General features: G+C 45.6%; 1 protein-coding gene across 1 annotated transcript in view; it reads left to right on the top strand.

Annotated features, from left to right (window-relative positions):
- The window catches only part of NEK10 (NIMA related kinase 10), a 325365-nt gene that overhangs the window by 56240 nt on the left and 252503 nt on the right, over positions 1-16622 (top strand). The window contains exon 7 of the mRNA XM_028479673.2: positions 9715-9799. Coding sequence (XP_028335474.1) covers positions 9715-9799 — 85 coding nt within the window. The remainder of the gene's footprint in view (positions 1-9714; positions 9800-16622) is intronic.

A 16622-nucleotide genomic window follows, 5' to 3' on the forward strand; every position in this document is an offset into this window, starting at 1 on the left:
AGAGGCTTGTGCAAGCTTCCTGATGGGAGGGACTGGTGGTGGGTACAGCTGGGTGTTGCTCTGGTGGGCAGAGCTCAGTAAAACTTTAATCCACTTGTCTGCTGATGTGTGGGGCTGAGTTCCCTCCCTGTTGGTTGTTTGGCCTGAGGCAACCCATCACTGGAGGCTACAGGGTCTTTGGTGGGGCTAATGGTGGACTCTGGGAGGGCTCATGCCAAGGAGTACTTCCCAGAACTTCTGCTGCCAGTGTCCTTGTCCCCATGTTGAGGCACAGCCACCCCCCACCTCTGCAGGAGACCCTCCAACACTAGCAGGTAGGTCTGGTTCAGTTTCCTATGGGGTCACTCCTCCTTCCCCCTGGGTCCTGATATGCACACTACTTTGTGTGTGCCCTCCAAGAGTGGAATTTCTGTTTCCTCTGGTCCTATCAAAGTCCTGCAGTCAAATCCAGCCAGCTTTCAAAGTCTGATTCTCTAGGAATTCCTCCTCCCATTTCCAGACCCTGAGGTTGGGAAGCCTGACGTGGAGCTCAGAACCTTCACTCCACTGGGTAGGCTTCTGTGGTATAATTGTTCTCCAGTTTGTGAGTCACCCACCCAGTGGTTATGGGATATGATTTTATTGTGATTTGTGCCCCTCCTACCACCTCACTGAGGCTTCTCCTTTGTCTTTGGATGTAGGGTATCTTTTTTGGTGAGTTCCAGTGTCTTCCTGTTGATGATTGTTCAGCAGTTACTTGTGATTCTGGTGCTCTTGCAAGAGGGAGTTAGCACACGTCCTTCTACTCTGCCATCTTGAACAAATCTCCTCAACTGTACGTGCTTTGATGCAGAGTAGAATCCTTTAGAATCTTGTCTTTTTTGTCTCCCTTTTGTTCTAAGTTTCACAACGTTAAATGTAGAAAGGAAGAAAATAAGCTTGTAAGTTTCAAGCTGATTCCTAACTTGGAGGAAATATCTAGCTCTTACATGTTAATTTCTCCTAAAATGTTATTTAGAGTTTATCCCAAACTTAAATTGCATATACACGCACACTATATGTATATATGCACACACAAAAGTGTCATCCAATTAGAACTGGAATGGACCCTGAAGACAAATCCATTCCACCTCATTTGAGAGCTCCAGTAGCTGAGGGGCTGAGGCACAACCTTGACTGGTACTGTGTTCTCCTCCGCCTTGCTGATTCCCTGGTTCTTTATTAGCCAAAGTATTGGGTTTGCCAAAAAGTGCCTTTGGTTTTTAAGAAAAAATAAAAGACACATTTTTCATTTTCACCAAGAACTTTATTGAACAATGTATTCACCCTTTTGTTCCACTGCCCTCTGCCAGTTTTCAGGCAACTTCATAATTCCATCTTCCCAAAACTTTTTATCTTTTTGAACAAAGAACTGTTCCAAGTGCCTTTTACAGTCTTCCAGAGAATTGAAATTTTTTTCCATTAACAGAATTTTGTAAAGACTGATATAAATGGAAATCTGAAGGTGCAATGTCCTGTGAATATGGCGGTTGAATCAGAACTTCCCAGCCAAGCTGTAACGGTTTTTGCCAGGTCATCAAAGAAACATGTGGCCTTGCGTTATCCTGATGGAAGATTGTGCATTTTCTGTTGACTAATTCTGGATGCTTTTCATTGAGTGCTGCTTTCAGTTGGCCTAATTGGGAGCAGTACTTGTTGGAATTAATAGTTTGGTTTTCCGGAGGGAGCTCATAATAGAGGACTCCCTTCCAATCCCACCATACACACAACATCACCTTCTTTGGATGAAAACCAGCCTTTGGTGTGGTTGGTGGTGTTTCATTTTGCTTGCCCCATGATCTCTTCCATTCCACATTATTGTACAGTATCCACTTTTCATCACCCATCACAATTTGTTTAAAAAACGGAATGTTTTCATTACTTCTAAGTAGGGAATCGATGTGGAAATACAGTCAAGAAGGTTTTTTTCACTTAACTTATGGGGAACCCAAACATCAAAGTGATGAACATAACCAAGCTGGTGCAAATGATTTTCAATGCTTAATTTGGATATTTTGAGTATCTCCCATGTGGTAAAATGTTGATTGTTCTCAGTTAATGTCTCGATTTGATTGCTATCAACTTCAACTGGTCTACTCAGCTGTGGAGCATCGTCCAAAGATAAATCGCCAGCACGAAACTTCGCAAACCACTTTTAACAGGTCCGATCAGTCACATCACCTTCTGCATACACTGCACAAATCTTCTTTTGTGTTTCAGTTGTGTTTTTACCTTTCTTGAAATAATAAAGCATAATATGCCGAAAATGTTGCTTTTTTCTTCCATCTTCAATATTAAAATGGCTACACAAAAATTCGCCAATTTTAATGTCTTTTTTAAAATGCATGCTGATATGACAGCTGTCACATACAATCTAACAAAATTGTTTCGAATGAAGTTAAAGACAACTAAGTGCTACTAGAGCCATCTTGTGGAAGAAACTGAACAAACCTTTTGGCCAACCCAATATGTTTAAAATTGGTTTTCAGGTTTGCCCCACAGAAAGGTGTCACTTGAGTAATTTTGTTCTCTCTTTTCTACTATTTACTACTGCTTCTTGTGAAACTCATTCACTTGGATATCTAACAGGCAAGAAATTAAAATGTTCCCACCTTCCCAGGAAAGGACTGCTTGCTGGCCACACGTAAGCACCAGAACCTGTTTTAAACCTGACCGAATCAGTAAGTGACAACTTCCCATCAGTACATGAGCTTCTGAGAGCCAGGGAGTAAGCTGGAACACATTCCAGGAACCCCCTTTCCATGGCTAAAATCAATCAGTCCCCCAAAACCCCCCACTTATGAAAGTCCACCTGTTCCTGAGCTCCTCTATCAGCTTTGCTTTGAGAGACTAAAGTACAGCTCTCTCCTGCTATAAATTAGTATTTTCTTTCACGTATTGATTGGTGGACTTCTTTGGGCATCTCAAAGCTAACATCCCTAAAACGGGACTTTTGATTTCTCTTACTCAGCTTGCCTTCCTCTCAACTTTAGTCTTTCCCAGCTATTAACCTAGTCCTAGCTGCCACTGTCTCTTGCTTGGACTGTTGCAGTGGGCTAACTGGGCTCCTGGCTTTGACCCTTGACTCCCTATGGTATGGTGTTCCTAACAGCACATCCAAAAGGGTCTTTTCAGAATTTCTGTCACATAATGTCAGTCCTCTGCTTAAAGCCTTCCCGTGACTTTCCAGAATAAAAAGTCCAAAATCCGTATTCCTATTCTACAAAAGACCTACAGAACTGGCTCCTACCACCTCTGTAACTTCAGCTCCTATTTCGCTGTCTTTGCTCAGTTTGTTCCAGGCCCCAAGGGCTTCCTTGCGCAAACCAGTGCACTCCTGCTCAGGAACTAGATACTTAACTCTTTAGCTGTTCTGACCTTGACTCACTCCTCAGTTCACTCAGATGCTAACCCTATCAGAAAACCCTTCTCTGACTCTCCTAAAATAGCAGTCTCAGGACTCCCTAAACCCTTAACTTTAGGGTTGTTTTTCTCTGGTCACCACCTGATGTGCAGTTTTGTTTGTTTGTATGTGTTATTGGTCTTCTTTCTCTGAATGGTAACCTCTGTGAACACAAGGGCATGGTTTTGCCCAGGCTGTAGTTCTGGGCGTGTAACAGTGCCTGGCTCCCAGTAGGTGATCAGCAAATATCTGAAAGCATTCAATCTCTGAAACTTTCACCAGCCATGGAGAAGAAACAGCTAGAACAGTCCTTTCTACTCAATATCTGTCTGACTTTTGGGACCAACATGACGAATTGGATGGACCTCTGATTGGGTGTCTCTTCTGGGCCAGGTTTAATGGATGACACTACCCATTAAGAATAGTGGAACAAGTCAGTAAAGATTCCTTGAATACTCATGTATAATTCATTTCTTCACATTTTCTTATTCCTTTTAAGTTTTACATGTCTATTTTGATGTGAATTTTGCTTTTACAACTATCCAGAAAAATAGGGCTCTGTCGTATGAATTTGAGGTAATATTTATACTGAAACAGGTTTGAATTTCTCCACTTTTAAATTTTTAGTGAAAGGTGGTAGTTTTTTGGTGGTGGTTGTTTTGTGCGTTAATGAGAAGGGCAATCTAAATAACACCTCCTCTGAAGATGCTGCTTTTTCTGGGTGGGAGCCAGCTGAGGTTGTGACCTCTGGCATTTGCATCAGCCCCTGGATGGAGTTAACCCCAGACCGTGTGACTCTCAGTGCTCAGTCCTGCAGCTTTGTGACTCTCACATCACATACTGGTTTCTTCGACTGCATGGGAAGGTGAAACCCCAACTACCCTTTCTCTTTTCAAATGCTTTGTCCCTGGTGGTACCATTTTTCCTTCTCTTTTTTTATACTGATTGCAGAAAATGGCATCTGATGCCGAAAGCGATGTTGCAGGTGGTCATGGACAAAGGCCTTGGGGCCTGGTCATACTGCCATGTGGTAATAGTCCTGTGAAAGCAGTGGCAAAAGTTCAGTCACAAGAGGGGATAAATATTTGCCTGGTCATGAATCTGCTGCTGTGCAGCTGCTCTATTGGAACACAGCCTCCAGGGAAACACTGTCTTTGCCGACAGACAGGGTTTTCAGAGCTACCTCAGGAGACCCCTCACCACTGTGCAGAACATGCCTGCCCCCGCAGTAGACATGTCTAAGAGCCCCTTTCTGTGCCGGGTGGAGGTGGGGGATGCGGGAGCCCTGGCCTGGGAGTCAGGGCCCAGCTCTGCTACCTATGCGTGCTCTTGGACCCATCACCTGGCTCCTCCTCAGTCAAACAAAGGCAGCCATCTTTAGAGTCTGTCATTATTATTCTCTGTAATCCTCTGCTTACACTAGACTCAGTGAGTTTCCTAGTCCCCCGACTCTTGGCAAACAGAGCTTTATATCACCTTACAGAACATGCCATTCCCCATGAACAGCAGAGCTCCAGCCAGTGAGCCAGGTCCTTGGGTGAGGGGGGAGGTTGAGGGCTGGAAGCCATGGAGGGAACAACTGCTCCTCAGAGGTCACCGCTCAGAGGGGAGGCCCTGCAGGACCCAGACACCAGGAATTCTATTTACATTTACAACAGGCCAGAATCACATAGACATATTAATAGCTTTGGGCCACAGTTCCTAAATTGTAGAACAAAAAAATGCCATTTGCTTGGAACAGAACTTTGAGACTTTTCTGGAGCTCTTCATTTGTTTACACTCCTTTTATGGTAAAAACAAAGCAAAAACCATTCCGGAATTCTTTTTCCTTTCTTTTTTTTTTTTTAGAGGTAAGAAGAAACAGAACAAAAAATCCTTTTCATGTTTAATGTGAAAAAACATTCGAAAGGCCATGGACTTTCCTCATGTAGATTGTATATTCTTAACAGGAAAAATTTCAAGTACACACATATTTGTAGTGTGAGTCATCTCTCAATATGTCCCATGGCTTCTCCTCCTAAATAATGAAGAGCAGCCAGCATTAAACCTCAGGAGGTTACCAGCAGCTGTTGCAACTGGATCATTATTCCTGTTAGATCTCTGGGATGTAGTGTCTGCACTGCACTGCAGGCTACACGCTATCTTTAGCTGACCCCAGCACCTGGAAGGGAAAATAGTCATGCGCCATCCCTCTACTTATGAGATTAAAGGTATTCTCTCTCTAATAGGAGCCTCAGAATAACCACATCCTTACAAGTGTTCCCAGAGGTGATTGTTTTAAATTCAAAATGTACTTCAAATTTGCATTATTTTTCCCAGTACAAGGAACTTAGGATGAAATATAGTGCAGCTTCCCACTGTGGCCTTGGATAATTCTGCCTGGCTGCAGGCCTTAGATGGGTTGAGTCCTGCCTTTATTTTCAGAAGAAACTGAGCTTTGCCTCCATAGCAGAGGTGTCACTGTCATGGTGCCCTGGCTATAGGAGGGCTGTGATGTTGCTGGTGGCTGTGGCAGGCAGCTCTTGCCAGGAGCCTTGGTAATGGCAGGAAGAGTGACTCCCAGCCAGTGATGTTCTTGGGACATCTTGCTCAACCTCTATCTGTAGAGCCAGGCCTCTGCTGGGGGCTCTAATTTATAAGAAGCAGTCAAACATCCTTGGGAATATAAGGCTACGGGAAAAGCATATTTCCAACTTCCTTCCCATGAGCTAAGTTAGTAGATGGAAGGAACAGTGAGTGGCTTGGGGCGGAGTGTAAGGGGGCTGGGCTGGGGGGTGACACCTCCAGTGACAGGAACCACAGATGTTTGGCTTGCCTTCTAGGAGGGTGTGTCTCGTGCACTCAGGTCTGAGATGGGCAGGTTTGGGACAGAGTTGAATTTCTCAGCATTGTGGAAGAGTCAAAGCTGAATTTCCCACCAAATGTCAAGGATCAATATCAGACAAGCCAGGCAAGGGTTGGCTCGGGACTGCAGCTCAAGTAAATGCTCCACTTGACTGAGGGACAGATCTTTAAAGTGTCCTAACTTTGCTGGATGTACAACAAGTTCAGCTGTGGAGGTGGGAGAGGGTGGGAGAAATTATGTGGATTCTAGTCCAAAGTAGCTTCCATTATCTTTCTCTGTTTTTCTTGGCTATGTATGAAATAGCAGACACATTTTGTTTTAGGTTTTTGTTAACATTTGCACCCAGTGCCACTGCTGGACTAGTTTGGCACTGTAAGACGTGTCACCTGGCAGGGACTGACTTCCACAGGTGATGCAGGCAGGTCCAGTGCTTGGCAGTGCTCAGACCCCCTTCCTCACCTCAGGAGTCCAGGCTGTGCTGTGTTAGTGGCTTCTGCACCTTGACATACACTTTGGTTAGAACAACTGCATGTGACTGGTCTCATGTCATGTCGGAGGACATCTGTATAGTTGTATGGGAGGTTCCAGTGTTAAAAAGTCACAGAAGTCTGCTTCATGGGAAGTACCAAAGGCACAGGTTCCCAGCCCAGCCCAGCCATGTTATGAGAGGGTCAGTGTGTCTGAGAGAGCATGGGTGGGGGCAGTGGAGAGTGGGGGGAATGAGGTCTGAGAGGCACTGGGGAGACTGGGTCCTGTAGGGCCTCAGGGGGCGTGAGGACTGAGTGAGGGGAGAACTGTTGGAGGAGGGCAGGGGAGGATGTTTGTCTCCTTGGCAGACGTGTGAAGATTGAAGTTGGGGACAAATATGGAAGCAAGAAAGCCAGATGGGAGGCTTTTGCAATAGTTCAAGCAAAAGATGATGGTGGCTTGAACCAGGGTCATAGAAGACGAGGGAGTGAGAAGTTGATCTCGGAGAGACAGCGGTGAGTGGTCTTGAAGCGGGATCTTATTTCCCTGCCTAGGAATTGGAGCTGCGTAGCCTGGATGAAAACCAGGAATCCTAGCTGCTAGTCCAGCAGGGGCTGGAGGCTAGAAGCAAAGTTCCCCTGGCTCTTGCCCCTGTTTGAAAGCAAGAATGAATCAAGGAGGCGAAAACAGGTACAAAGTTTATTATTAGAGACACAGCACAACATGTGGGAGGACACACAGAGAAACAGTGTATTTAGACAGAAACAAAACAGGAGTACACACCTGGAGAGAAAGGGTGTGGGCATCCTCCTGAATGAGGAGTGCAATAAAGAGGTGGTTAAATCATTTATATGGGGCGGTTCTTCTGGGACTTCCTTCTCCTCTAGCCAGTTATCTCGCTTCTTTCCCCACACCTGACCTGTCCTACTGCCCTGCCCGATATGTGTGCACATCTTTTTGCCCAGATGGATTCCAGTGCAGAGGCTAACGGAGGTTTGACAGCACCTGTTATGGGATGATGTCGCCCCTTTTTGACCCCAAAGGAGCCTTCCTGCGCATGTGCAGTCAGGGAGGTTTCCTTGACTTCAGTAGTGATAGATGTGGTCGTTTTATCTCTTTACTCCCCCTCAGAGCTCAGCTCCTGCCACTAGCTTTGTCCTTGGCGTGTCCAGGGAAAACAAAGCTCCAATTTATTCTGCTTGACGAACCACCCCTGCTCAGCCCAGGGGCCCATCTACCTCCGACCTCAAAGTGGTGGGAATGAGGAGATATTTTAAAGGTAGAGCAGACAGGATGTGCTGAGGGATTGGATGAAAGATGTGAGGGAAGTAGAGGAGGTGAGAAAACACCCAGGGTTTCGGTCTGATCAACTGGAGGCCTGGAGGGGTGAGGCGTGTTTATGTGTGGGGGGTGGCGGGGCATGAATTCAGTTTCAGACGTGCTAACTGTCAGCTGAGACTCAGGAAGCCATGGGTCCCGGCCTCAGCCTGGGCTCTGTTCCCCTAGTTTCTTGGGCAGAAGCGTCCTCACAGAGTGCCATGAAAGGCCCTTCGCAGTGTTCACGCTCTGCAGCCTGAGTGGCAACACTGGAGCAGCCTGAAAAATTTTCCCAGTTTGAATTATTTTTACTACTAACTCTAACTGGCACAGAGCAGCTGAGCAGTGAAGTAGAAGCTGCTAACGGAGTCACAGCAGCTGGGCTGGGTGCTGGGTGTGCCGATGACCCCACCCCAGAGCGACTGGGGTGCCGCGCCAACCACTCTGCTCCCTCGAGCTGGAACCCACTGAGCGAGCCGTGTCTGCAGTGAGCCCCAGCCGTGCTGGTGGCCCCTGTGACTAGGGTTTCAGTCAAGGACTGGGTGGCAGCGCCCATGTGAGCGGCTGGGCCCTGGCACCCCGCTCTGGTGTTTTGAGTCCACTTTGCCCGCAGGCCCGGAGAGCAGCAGTGCCTGAGAACTTGCTCCCTCGTCCCTGCTGCAGCCCCCCCACCCCCCACACACTATGACAGCCGTTTTTGGAGCAGGAGAGCCAGGGTGCTTGCCTCCGTGGGGGTGGGGAGTCCTTGGAGGTGAGGCTGGCACAGAAGGGCCCTTGCCCACTTGGCTTCCCCACTCCTCACCCCCTGCTCTCCACTCCAGGTGGACTCCCCGAGAGCATGTCCTCAATCACTCACGTGCACACCAGTCTTCATGGAAGAGTCTGCTTCCGGGGAGACTGATCTAAGGCGTAAGAAAATATTTCATCACGATGTTTCCCACAGGGAGCGCTGAAGTGCCCTGGGGGCTGCAGAGAACCCCCAGGGGTGTCGTGGGATATTTTTAAATTTCAAGGAAAACAGCAATGATACACAACATCTGTCAGACACAGTGCAAACTACCCCAGGTAGTTACAGTTTCCACATTAGATGGTACTGCCTTCCCTTAGTTGATGGCTTACTTTTCTGTAGCTGGGTTTTCAGTGGTTACTGTGATAAAAAGCAAGTGCCCTGGGAAAGTCAGGTGGAAGAGGGAATGGAGGTAATGGTGTTAGATCTGATTCCAAGGCTGGAGAAGTTATTTAGTGTCCACAGGTGCACACACCCCATTAGTAAGTAAATGTGATTAAGAATAAAATAAAAATTCTTTTAGTGTCTGTGTATTATTTTTTCAAATGGATACTAAGTTATCAGGGTATCAAGTCTTTTAAAGTTGAACCCTGTAGCTATTTCTTTTGGTCAGGGGCTGCCGTGAGTCAGTAAGGGCCCTGTGAACCAAATAATTTGGGGGGCCTCTACTTTGTAGTGACAATGACAGTTTCTATGTGTTTTGCATTCAAATGGGTCAAGTGTTCAAGAATCAAATAACAGTCCCCATTGCAGACTGTTTGAGATAAACTAATGCTCTTCCTTTAGATGTTTTTTATTCTTCTTGCATTGTTCATGAACTGTCACATTGGCCTTTAAACATGAACAAACATGTTCTCTCTTGTTTTCTTCTTTCAGAGAGTGGGTTGATCGAGCCCCATCTCTTCATTTTCTGAGAGTATTAATTTGTCTGAGACTTCTAATGAGGGATCCATGTTATCAGGTTGGTTGCAAAAAATAAAAATATTTTTTACTTGTTTGAAGATGAAAAAAAACCTGGTGGGCTTTTCTTGAAGCAGAGCATGGTAACTTTTTTTCTTCCTCTCTCACAACTCAGTAGTTTCCAAATTTGGGAAGTATCTCACCTGCTATTTAAAATGACAGGAGAGAAGTGATTTAATGGGGACAAAAACACCTGTATATTTCTACTCTATTACCTATGGGATGAAGTGGATTGAACTTCGGATCTATGCTTGCATTATCTCCTGGCATTTTAAACCATAGTCAGTTTGGAGAGGTGTACACTCGGCCACACCTTCGAGCATGTTTATGCCAAGCAGCTCACTAGGTCAAAGTCAGCAGCGACAAGTGGGGGCTTCCTCAGGGGGCTCCAGGGGCAGTGAGTGGGAAAGGCAGGGCCTGCAGCTTTGGTAGCTCCTCCAGAGCCATGCTTGTCCCAGAGTCCAGCCTCAGACCCTGAGTTAGAGGTGAGGCCTCCCACTTGTCTCAGAGGAGGTGCCTGCAGGCAGGAATCTCCCCTCCTCTCACTAGTTAGTTAAATGTGCTGCCCTAGTTTAGTGCCTCTCAAACTTTAAAGTGCAGAGGAATCACCTGGGGATCTTGTAAATGCGGATGTGGATTCTGTAGTTGTACCCTGAGACCCACGATTCCGCTGAGGCCACTGGTTCATGGCCCACATTTTGATTAGCAAGAACTTAGTGCTTTAGCAGTGAGGCTCTAAAGAAAGGCTTACCTAACACTTCACCTGGATCGTGAAAGTTGTTCCGTCTAGTCTCAGCTGCTAAGATAGCTGCTTTTATAAAGCAGAAGTTCCTAAACTTTCTGTACCTCAGGAACACTTGGAAGACTTAAAGATTGCTGGCACCCACCCCCACAGTTTCTGATTCAGTAAGTTTGGGGAGGGCCTGGAAATCTGCATTTCTAACAACTTTTCCCAGGTGATGCTGATGCTGCTGGTCAGGGGACCACAGTTTGAGAACACGGGCAGAACCACTGCCCAACCAATTTGGAGAAGACTCCAAATTGCTTACGAACCATTACTGTTTCTTCTTGCCAGTGTTAAATATCTAAAGAGCATTCTTACTATCCTTATTATTCATACATGCTTCAGTCATTTTCACAGATTATTTTTTTTCCTAAGAGGTATCTCCTTTTATGCCCTGTCCTGATGAGCTACTGGAATGCTTAGACCACTCTGAAGCTCTTTTATTTTGGATTCAGTTTTACTGATGAATTATTATTTGAGTCATCATAATAATAATTTCATTACCCCAATAACCATCTTTTCCAAACTTGGCATTAAAAAAAAAAAAGTGTTCTGGTACTAGCCAGCTACAGAGCCTGCTCTGATTTGAGTCTCCTGGGATTCATGATGGCTTCAATCTTTTCTTTAGAAGAGTCACTCCCTTCCTCATTCCATATTCTAAGCTGTCATTGTGCTGTTCTAGTTTAGCCAACCACAGTCATCTGAATATATTACATACTTCAAATGGCTTTCTGTCCTGGTTGCTCACAGTTTTCTGGGAATTTTCCTTTTCTCCTGTGAGAAAAGCTGTGTGGGTCACGCATGGTGAGGGTGGGCCACGTGCTCCACTTTGCCTGGGTCACCCCCATGAGCTCCTTGTCCGCAAGTCATTATTAATAGCCCCCTGTATGCCCCACAGGCCTCAGCTTGGGTAAGAACACTGTGTATATAATATTAATATAACTATTCATGGAAGAAGGTGGACTTTTAGCAGAAGGTCTAGTTTTTTGACTTATAGAAGTTAGCAAAATATTTGCCTTTGACATGTTTGCTCAGAGAATTGATGGCCCTTGTGTCATACTCTGCTGATCTTCATCTAAAGTATTGCCTTTCTTAATCTAGTTCTTGATGGGCTGGAACAAGGTTGACCGGATTGCCCTCTAAAGGAAAGAATTCCATGACCTCTTTGCTTATGGGATTTTATGACCAAAACACGTATGAAGCCAAACCTCCCATTGATTTCCAGGCTTTCCATAGAAGGGGGTGCTCCCTGAATCTTTCCTCCTGACACTCTGCCCATAAAGAGGAGCAGTTGTTTAACATCTTGAGTTGCCAAGAATTTTTGGCCGAAGTCATGTACCAGTGCTGGGGTTTACTACAACCTGTGCCAACAAATGTCAGCATGCCTCTGCCCTCGTGAGGCCTTCCCTTCCTCTGTTGGTGAATCAGTACTGCAGGATCCACAGTGGCTGTTCCAGACCATCTCCACTTCTCATACCCAGACCCCTCCTACCTCTGTCATTCTTATCAGATTACAGCATTACCTGTTTTACAGGCAAAACTGAAGCCATCCCAGTAGGAGTGTTCGTATTTTCTTTGTTGCTTGAAATATTCGGATTATCATGCACCTTTGCGTCCCTTCTTATTTCTGAAGAAAACCCTCCTCCTTGCCAAGGTTCAGCCTTCCATCTGTTTTCTTTTTTACAGTGTCAGTGGCTCCCTTTCTGTTTTCTCTTATCATAAAATGCCCTTTTCTTGACCTGCTATCCCCTCAAGCCTTTATCTCACCTTCATCACTGCATTCATTGAAAGGTCAGACTATAGGTCTTGAACTCACTCCCTTTCTTTTACAACTGATGTGTTGTAGAACTTTTCATTGAATATTATGCACAAGGTTCTCTCTGGAAGTCATTTAAGAAGACCATGGTGGGCCATGATCCAGTCATCATATCTTGACCCAGAGGCTCCAGTATATGCTTAATGGAGGTTCCAGCAAGAAAAGAGTGGAAGGGATGAAAGAGAAGCCATTTTTAAAGATAAATTGCTTAGTTTTCCATAATTAAAGGGCGACATATGTTTGGAGATTTCAAGTGTAGGTGGAGTCCCAAGCAGGATAAAGGTAAAAGTCCACCTGGACTCCTTACAGTAAGCTGTCATAACACATTGCTTATCAAGGATAAAGGGAAAATCCTTTTTTTGTTAAATTTATTTATTTATTTATTTATTTTTGGCTGCGTTGGATCTTCGTTGCTGCGCACGGGCTTTCTCTAGTTGCGGTGACCGGGGGCTACTCTTTGTTGCTGTGCTCAGGCTTCTCATTGCAGTGGCTTCTCTTGTTGTGGAGCACGGGCTCTAGGTGCGTGGGCTTCAGTAGTTATGGCATGTGGGCTCAGTAGTTGTGGCTCGCGGGCTCTAGAGCGCAGGCTCAGTAGTTGTGACGCATGGGCTTAGTTGCTCCGCGGCACGTGGGATCCTCCCGGACCAGGGCTTGAACCTGTGTTCCCTGCATTGGCAGGCAGATTCTTAACCACTGCGCCACCAGGGAAGTCCTAAGAAAAACTCTTAAAAGCCCCTAAGTTACATTTATGTCAGCTACAACAATAAAAGGAGAGTGGAGCTGCGTGGCCTTCTCCCCACTGCCCTTGCACCCCCAGCCTCTCTTTAGCATCCCATACCCTTTGCCACATTGTCTGTTTGCCTTCACTGATCCTGAGAACCTCTAGCTCTTACTCATCATTTTTTCTTTTTCTTTTTTCTGTATTATTTACTTACTCCTTTTTTAAATCCTGCCTTCCTAAATGTTAACCTTCCCCAAAGTTATTTTCTTTGTCATCTTCTCCCCTATCTTCCGAGCTCTTGGCTTCAACTATCATTTTGTTGTTGTTGTTCTTTGCTCACAAGCACGTATCTCCAGCCTCAGACTTTTCCATTCATTTAAGTCCCAAATGTCCAGGTATATGTTGGGCAGCGATCCTGATGACACAGTAGCACAGTGGTTCTCAAGTGTGATCTGGGGACCGTCATCGGTCTCTGAAACTCTTCCAGGGGTCCCACAAGGTCAAAACTATCTTAAAAGTGATGCTACAGTGTTATTTGCCTTTTCACTCTCACTCTCTTACAAGTGTGCAGTGGAGCTTTGTAAAGGCTACAGGATGTGTAATGACGGAACATATGCTTGTGTACTCTTGTGTTTTAAAAATTCCTCACTTTTAATGTCTAATATGGTATATATAAATAGATAGAACCCACATAAACAGAAGCTCTTTGGGATTCTCAGTAATTTCTAAGTGTGTAGAGGAATACAGATGCCAAAGGGTTAGAGAGCCTGATATGCACAGGACCCTCAGTAACTGCACAGGGTCCTCTTCGTCCTCCCTCTCCTCCAGCCTGCAGAATCAGCTCCTGATTCTGTTAATGGCACCACCTTTCCTCCAGACTCCAAGGCAGGAAACTTCTCCTCACCCCCTACGAGCCTTTTAGAAGAGCAGTTACTAATACACCTGGAAAGGTAAGTAAAGGCCAGGGCATAGGGGGGCCTTCAACTGAGACGGAGGGATGAGAGGTGTGGAACCCTGACGGCAGAGGCATGGGTGGTGGGTCAGGGCGCAGCACTCAGAGCTCACTGCTCTGCTGGTCAAGAGGCCCAGCTGAGCATGTCTAAGGGCCCTGATGCTCTGGGCCGCAGTGACATCGTGCTGGACTGACAACAGCCAGATTGGTGTTGCAGGTTGCTCCATTGTTCTATATAGTTTTTATCAGTATTATGTTATTGTATCATTTTTTTTAAAAAGAGAAAAATTCTGGGAATGGGTAGAGCAAGGACATTTGTTCACATGTGGCTCATTGAACTGAAGTTCAGATTGATGGGGACTTTCTCCAGGCCATTAGTCTCAGAAGTCCAGAGCCCAGTCCCATGAGCCTCCAGCCCGTGCTGGGGAGGAGGGCTGAGATGGGGAAGGGTGCGCAGTCCTCTTTGCTTTTCAGGTCAGTAACCAGGACTGCTGAGCCCAGGGGTGTGCGTGCCTCATGGTCTTCTCTCCCATAGACGCTGGCAGGTTAGAGCAGGCGTGTCCCCGCCGTGCTCCAGTCTCTGTCGGGGCCTCGGGCGGACCTCAGGGAAAGTGTTTGTTTAACAAATGGAGGGTAACTGCTTGAGTGCATTTTCCCCTTATTGTACTTTATAGCAGCACTTCTCTCACGGTGCTCCACAGGACTTGGTCAGTATTCTGTGAAAAGAAGTGTGCTCTGCCCGGTGATATGTAGGAAAGCTGCACACGGGTTCTCCCACTAGAGACTTACAGTGCACGGCAGCATATTAAAGCTCTGAGGAGTTTTTAATTTTACTGAGGAGTTTTAATCTACGATAAAATAATTTATTACATTCTGTTTAACCTACCATTTGATCATGAATTTTTTTTTTTTTTTAAGAATACCTAGTACCACCCACTGCACAGAATAAAATGATTATTCCCAGGAGAGAGTTTGGGAAACATGGGCTTAGTTCCATATTGTTAACATTGATTGTTGGATAGATATATTTTTGTCAAGGTAAACATTTAAAGATGACCATGACCAATCATTTAACCATTATTCTCTCCCTGGTGTCTTCTCCCTCCCAAGCTTCAAATTTAAATTTCCTTTATGTCAGCGATGCCAGATTTCAGTCTTCTGCCCTGGCCTCATTTTTCCCTGGGCTGTTGTTCTTTTGTCACTTGGATACACCACCAGCAACTCAGCATGTCCAGACTCAGTCTCCTTGTCTACCCAGCCTATTCTCCCCTTCCCGGCTTCATCGTGTCCTTGCCCCCAGTCCCCCTGGCTCGCAGACGGAGATGCCTCCTGCACTCCCTTCCTGCCCTTGGCCCTTTCATGCCCAGTTGGTCACACCACTGCCAAGACAGCCCACCTGTCCACTCCCTTCTCGCCGCCCCTGCCAAGCCACAGGGCTTCCCTCCACTCCCCTGCCTCTCCAGTTCATTCTAAGACTAGAGGGACGATGTGCTCACGGCTGATTCTGATCGGCCCTTGTTCGCACGTTTTCATCAGGCCTGAATGGCAAAGTTCAAATTCAGGCTCATGTCCAAGTCTGAATGGACATGTCCAGTTTATCTCACCCTATTTTTCTAACAATTCCCAAAGATTCCCTTCATGGTGTTAGGGAGGTGCTTTTCACAGTAATAGAACATCTTGATGTTCTTTCTACGCAACTTCTATGCACCTTTGAGCCTCTTTGTTCTCTCTGCTTGGAATCCCCTTTATTTCCCCCTCTCCCCCCATGTCTTCTCAGCACATCTATCCATCCTTCTGAGCCCATTCAGAGGCTACCACCCTTACAAAGTTTTCCTTAGTCCTCTCAGCAGGCTATTATATGTCCCTCCTCTGCAACGTCACAGCACCTCATGTATAACTTTCTAATAACACTTACCAAATTCTATCTTAAATTCCAGTTATTTGTATATCTGCCTTATGCTTGCTTGCAGCTCAGTGAAGTCAGCCTCTGTCATGTACATATTTGTGTCCCCTTCAGAGCCTAACCCAGGGATCTTACCTAACAGGAATGAAAAAAAATATTTGTTGAAAAAATATGTGTCTTTTTATGGCTAATATTCCATTGTATATATGTGCCACATCTTCTTTATCCATTTATCCAATGATGGACACTTAGGTTGCTTCCATGTCCTGGCTATTGTAAATAGAGCTGCAGTGAACATTTTGGTACATGACTTGTTTTGAATTATGGTTTTCTCAGGGTATATGCCCAGTAGTGGGATTGCTGGGTTGTATGGTAGTTCTAGTTTTAGTTTCTTGAGGAACTTCCATACTGTTCTCCACAGTGGCTGTATCAATTTACATTCCCACCAACAGTGCAAGAGGGTTCCCTTTTCTCCACACCCTCTCCAGCATTTATTGTTTGTAGATTTGTTGATGAGGGCCATTCTGACCAGTGTGAGGTGATACCTCATTGTGGTTTTGATTTGCATTTCTCTAATGATTAATGATGTTGAGCATTCTTTCATGTGTTTGTTGGCAATCTGTATGTCTTCTTTGGAGAAATGTCTAT

This window comes from Physeter macrocephalus, chromosome 18, assembly GCF_002837175.3.
Source record: "Physeter macrocephalus isolate SW-GA chromosome 18, ASM283717v5, whole genome shotgun sequence".
Lineage (NCBI taxonomy): Eukaryota > Metazoa > Chordata > Mammalia > Artiodactyla > Physeteridae > Physeter > Physeter macrocephalus.